The 6,000-nt window shown below is 57.9% G+C and overlaps 1 protein-coding gene across 1 annotated transcript in view; it reads right to left on the minus strand.

The window, feature by feature from the left end:
* Positions 1-5,756, minus strand: part of cmc1 (C-x(9)-C motif containing 1) — an 88,332-nt gene extending 82,576 nt beyond the window's left edge. The window contains exon 1 of the mRNA XM_072575207.1: positions 5,667-5,756. Within this exon, the coding sequence (XP_072431308.1) occupies positions 5,667-5,685 (19 nt within the window). The 5' untranslated portion in view covers positions 5,686-5,756. The remainder of the gene's footprint in view (positions 1-5,666) is intronic.
* Positions 5,757-6,000: the final 244 nt, after the last annotated feature.

The following is a 6,000-nucleotide window of genomic DNA, read 5'->3' on the forward strand; positions in this document are numbered from 1 at the left end:
TTTGTGATGGCCTGTGGAATAGTGGGGCACTATTAGCAGCACACTCTTCCCAATCTGGTCATAACAGACTAAAATGAAGTCTATCAGTATCATGTATAAGTTGGATATAATAGTCAAAAACTATGAAATGTTTAGAAACAAATTTAATCATTTTAGGATTTGCTTCCCATTCCGATTTAATATGCATTGTTTATTATGTTGCAATCTTAAAATGTGTTATTTAAGACTGTAAAATGCATGACATTGCTCAGATCAAGCTGAGGAAGGGTTATGCGATGGCAGAACACTGTTCACATTAACCTATTTCTTAAGGTATGATTTCCTGACCACTGGGGTGGCATCTGGTAGAAACAAACCACATTCTTCCCCAGCTATTGTGTTTATGGTGAGTCGCTGCAAGAACTAAGCAAGTCATGTACACACTTATCCTTTATTATAAAATGGAGATATAACTTAATCATTGTCTCAATAAGCCATGAGGGTACTCAGCAAAATTGAAGTTCAATCATTAGTCTTCTCTTAGCTGATCTCAGCCAGCGTAGCAATAGGAAATTTTTAAACTGATTTTAGTGGACCTTGGTTAGGGGTTGGTGGGAGTACAGAAAAGTAGGGAGTGATTGGAGGTTTGGGAAGAGGGTGTAGACCATACAAAGTTCTTCCTCTCAAATGTTATCTAATTACTTTGACTAGGAAGTACATGTGAGTTGATGTTCTCGAAGAAGTCAGCATTCTATGCTGATGTGTGTCAAAGAGAGGAAAAAAAATTGCATGATATTAGTAGCCAGGTACTCGAGATCGGATGGTTCATAGAACAGCAACCAACATAAGGTATTACATTTCCCACTAAAAGGAAGAAACTTGGAAAAACCTAGAATTTCAACAAGTTAATGTTAGATAAATGAGGAACAGCATTCCTTTAACTTGAGGTAGAACCAAAAATAGTGATGTATTTATCATTTTAAGTGATAAATATTACAACATAGAATCATAGAAAAAGCTACAGCACAGAAGGAGGCCTTTTGGCCCATCGCCTCTCTGCTGGTTCACTGCAAAAGCAGCTCAGACAGTCCCATTTCCCCACATTTTGCTTTCAGATAATTAACCACTCCCTTTTGGCAACCACACTGAACCAACTTCATCAACATTCTCCAGTTAGGGCATGGTGGGGGGAGGGACTAAGGTGCCAGGTAAGATGCCATTTCGTTAGGGTGCAAGGTAAGTGATGCAATGTTTAGGTTAAGTCAGGTGGATTGTAGACGTTCATCCAGTGGGGTGGGGTTTAGTGTCAGGCCTGGTCTGCAGAGAGTTTCAGGCTGGGTCCACAGATCTGGTGCTACTGCCATGTCAAGTAAGGTCCAACAGCAGGGGTGAGGAGAGTTAGGTTAGGTCAGGCAGAGGGGGGCTATCCTGGTGGGGCATTGTATTGGGTCAGGTCGAGTCCAAATGGGGAGGAAAGGGTACTGGGTCATAGGATGAGGGGGAGGTTCTAGAATCTGGGGGTGAAAGGGGTCTGGGTGAGTGTAATTGAGGGTGGTTGATGTAGATATGGGTTCAGATGAAATAGTTTCTCAGCAGTCACTTATTTAATGCTCTAATGTTTCCTGAGTAACTATTTTACTTAATTTCATTGGAACCAATAGGTCTCCTATTGAAATGAAGACTTATAGAGTAAGTGCCCAGCAGAAAGTTCAATTTCCTGGGCAATTCAAAGTCTGTGATAGGAAATCTGGAGGGTCTCCATGGACAACACCCATCAACACTGGCGTAATGGCTGGCCAGTGGAAATCTTAGCAACAGTACAAATATGTTCTTCATTTTGCCTCAGGTTCTTTTGCCAATCATTTTAAACCAACATCCTTTAGTTATTGGCATTCTAAAAATGGGTAGTTGTCTTATCTACTTTCCTCAGATTCCACTTGGAACACCTCTTAAACATCTCAAAAGAAGCTACTCCCAGTTTCAGCAAAGTGTCAGGTAAGTGAATTTTCATTCCTAATGCTTCCATATCCTTCCAAAAGCAAGGGAGGATATTCAGAATTGGCCACAACATGAGGCTGTAACATCTACTTCTTATCAGTAAAAAGACTTCAAGACTCTCCGTTGGTTATAAAGCATATTGGGACATCATACGTTCTCTAAAAATTATCAAAGAAGTTCTTTCTTATTCATAAGTAAACCACAACCTGGAACATACATGATCGAACTGCATCAATATTGAGAGAATTGTATTCAGACCCTGGTTGGGATAGGGGCTGGAAAGGGGGGGTTGGGAAAGAGAAAGAGACAAGGACTGGCAGAGGGTGGGGGATGAGGACTGGCAGGCGGGGGGGGGTGTGGGGGACGAGGACTGGCAGGCGGGGGATTGTGGGGAACGAGGACTGGCAGGCAAGGGGGGGATGTGGGGAACGAGGACTGGCAGGCAAGGGGGGGGATGTGGGGAACGAGGACTGGCAGGCAAGGGGGGGATGTGGGGAACGAGGACTGGCAGGCAAGGGGGGGGGGGGGTGTGGGGGACGAGGACTAGCAGGCAAGGGGGGGGGTGTGGGGGACGAGGACTGGCAGGCAAGGGGGGGGGTGTGGGGGACGAGGACTGGCAGGCAAGGGGGGGGGGTGTGTGGGGGACGAGGACTGGCAGGCAAGGTGGGGGGGGTGTGGGGGACGAGGACTGGCAGGCAAGGGGGTGGGTGTGTGGGGGACAAGGACTGGCAGGCAAGGGGGGGTGTGGGGGACGAGGACTGGCAGGCAAGGGGGGGTGTGGGGGACGAGGACTGGCAGGCAAGGGGGGGTGTGGGGGACGAGGACTGGCAGGCAAGGGGGGGTGTGGGGGACGAGGACTGGCAGGCAAGGGGGGGTGTGGGGGACGAGGACTGGCAGGCAAGGGGGGGTGTGGGGGACGAGGACTGGCAGGCAAGGGGGGGTGTGGGGGACGAGGACTGGCAGGCAAGGGGGGGTGTGGGGGACGAGGACTGGCAGGCAAGGGGGGGTGTGGGGGACGAGGACTGGCAGGCAAGGGGGGGTGTGGGGGACGAGGACTGGCAGGCAAGGGGGGGTGTGGGGGAGGAGGACTGGCAGGCAAGGGGGGGTGTGGGGGAGGAGGACTGGCAGGCAAGGGGGGGTGTGGGGGAGGAGGACTGGCAGGCAAGGGGGGGTGTGGGGGAGGAGGACTGGCAGGCAAGGGGGGGTGTGGGGGAGGAGGACTGGCAGGCAAGGGGGGGTGTGGGGGAGGAGGACTTGCAGACAAGGGGGAGTGTGGGGGAGGAGGACTGGCAGGCAAGGGGGGGTGTGGGGGAGGAGGACTGGCAGGCAAGGGGGGGTGTGGGGGAGGAGGACTGGCAGGCAAGGGGGGGTGTGGGGGACGAGGACTGGCAGGCAAGGGGGGGGGGTGTGGGGGACGAGGACTGGCAGGCAAGGGGGGGTGTGGGGGACGAGGACTGGCAGGCAAGGGGGGGTGTGGGGGACGAGGACTGGCAGGCAAGGGGGGGGTGTGGGGGACGAGGACTGGCAGGCAAGGTGGGGTGTGGGGGATAAGGATTGGCAGGCTGGGGGGGTGTGGGGGACAAGGACTTGGGGGGGGGTGGGGTGTTGGGGACAAGGACTGGCAGGCGGGGGTGTGTGGGGGACGAGGACTGGCAGGCTGGGGGGGGGTGTGGGGGATGAGGACTTGGGGGGGGGGGTGTTGGGGAAAAGGACTGGCACGTGGGGGTGTGTGGGGGACGAGGACTGGCAGGCAAGGTGGGGTGTCGGGGACAAGGACTGGCAGGCTGGGGGGGTGTGGGGGACGAGGACTGGCAGGCAAGAGGGGGTGTGGGGGACGAGGACTGGCAGGCAAGAGGGGGTGTGGGGGACGAGGACTGGGGGGGGGGTGTTGGGGAAAAGGACTGGCACGTGGGGGTGTGTGGGGGACGAGGACTGGCAGGCAAGGTGGGGTGTCGGGGACAAGGACTGGCAGGCTGGGGGGGTGTGGGGGATGAGGACATGGGGGGGGGGGTGTTGGGGACAAGGACTGGCAGGCAAGGGGGGTTGTGGGGGAAGAGGACTGGCAGGCAAGAGGGGGTGTGGGGGACGAGGACTGGGGGGGGTGGGGGTTGTGGGGGACGAGGACTGGGTGGGTGGGGTGTTGGGGACAAGGACTGGCAGGCGGGGGTGTGTGGGGGACGAGGACTGGCAGGCTGGGGGGGGTGTTGGGGATGAGGACTTGGGGGGGGGTGTTGGGGAAAAGGACTGGCACGTGGGGGTGTGTGGGGGACGAGGACTGGCAGGCAAGGTGGGGTGTCGGGGACAAGGACTGGCAGGCTGGGGGGGTGTGGGGGACGAGGACTGGCAGGCAAGAGGGGGTGTGGGGGACGAGGACTGGCAGGCAAGAGGGGGTGTGGGGGACGAGGACTGAGGGGGGGGTGTTGGGGAAAAGGACTGGCACGTGGGGGTGTGTGGGGGACGAGGACTGGCAGGCAAGGTGGGGTGTCGGGGACAAGGACTTGCAGGCTGGGGGGGTGTGGGGGATGAGGACTTGGGGGGGGGGGTGTTGGGGACAAGGACTGGCAGGCAAGGGGGGTTGTGGGGGAAGAGGACTGGCAGGCAAGAGGGGGTGTGGGGGACGAGGACTGGGGGGGGGGGGGTGTTGGGGACAAGGACTGGCAGGCGGGTGTGGGGGACGAGGACTGGCAGGCGGGGGGGTGTGTGGGGGACGAGGACTGGCAGGCAAGGTGGGGTGTGGGGGACAAGGATTGGCAGGCTGGGGGGGTGTGGGGGACAAGGACTTGGGGGGGGGGGGGGGGAGTGTTGGGGACAAGGACTGGTAGGCAAGAGGGGGTGTGGGGGACGAGGATTGGCAGACAAGAGGGGGTGTGGGGGACGAGGACTGGGGGGGGTGGGGGTTGTGGGGGACGAGGACTGGGGGGGTGGGGTGTTGGGGACAAGGACTGGCAGGCGGGGGTGTGTGGGGGACGAGGACTGGCAGGCTGGGGGGGGGTGTGGGGGATGAGGACTTGGGGGGGGTATTGGGGACAAGGACTGGCAGGCAAGAGGGGGTGTGGGGGACGAGGACTGGCAGGCAAGAGGGGGTGTGGGGGACGAGGACTGGCAGGCAAGAGGAGGTGTGGGGGACGAGGACTGGGGGGGGGGGGGTTGGGGACGAGGACTGGCAGGCAAGAGGAGGTGTGGGGGACGAGGACTGGGGGGGGGGGGGTTGGGGACGAGGACTGGCAGGCAAGGGGGGGTGTGGGGGACGAGGACTGGCAGGCAAGAGGGGGTGTGGGGGACGAGGACTGGGGGGGGGGGTGTGTGGGAGGGGGGGTGTGGGACGAGGAGTGAGGACAGTCCTTTGGAGGGAATAAGGACATCCCGGGGGTGGCAGGGGCAGCAGAATGGGGTCACTCCCGTGGTGGTGGTGGTGGTGGTGGTGGTAAGAGGGGGATGAAGTCACTGGACGCTGTGGGTTGAATGTGGAAAGTCCAGGAAGGGTTGATGAGGACCACTCCTTTAACACCACACACACCCACCACCGCCATGTGCCGGCGGCGTCAACATTTAAATAACCGGCTGTGGGATCTTAACTTCCGTGTAACGACAGTGGGGGGTGTGGGGGGAAACCGCCCTGATTCACCGTGAAAGGCGTGTCAGCTGTGCCCAAAGCCGGGCTCCAGCTCACAGGGAAGACTCCGCTTTACCTTCAGCGCCGACATCCATGACCTCTCGGCGGCGGCGGCGGCAGGCCCCGCCCCTTCACCTTTCACCCTGGTAACCGGGCCCCCACTTCCGGTGTGAGCGGCGGACTCGCGCTATGCTCCCCCCCGCCGCGCTTCTGGTAATCGGCTGATTTTCTGATCCCGCCGTGTTTGTGCTTATTTTAAAGGAAACTGTTCCGAGTTAATTTTAATGTCTGTCAGAGGCAGAAAATGGAGCAGCTGAGAGTCTGGGCCAAAGGAAGGGGGGGGGGGGGGGGTAGGTCTGGGTCGTCCTGTGAGACCTGGGAAATAGTCAAAACACAACACCATGTGAAAT

The sequence above is a fragment of the Chiloscyllium punctatum genome, chromosome 8 (assembly GCF_047496795.1).
Source record: "Chiloscyllium punctatum isolate Juve2018m chromosome 8, sChiPun1.3, whole genome shotgun sequence".
In the NCBI taxonomy this organism is placed as follows: Eukaryota; Metazoa; Chordata; class Chondrichthyes; order Orectolobiformes; family Hemiscylliidae; genus Chiloscyllium; species Chiloscyllium punctatum.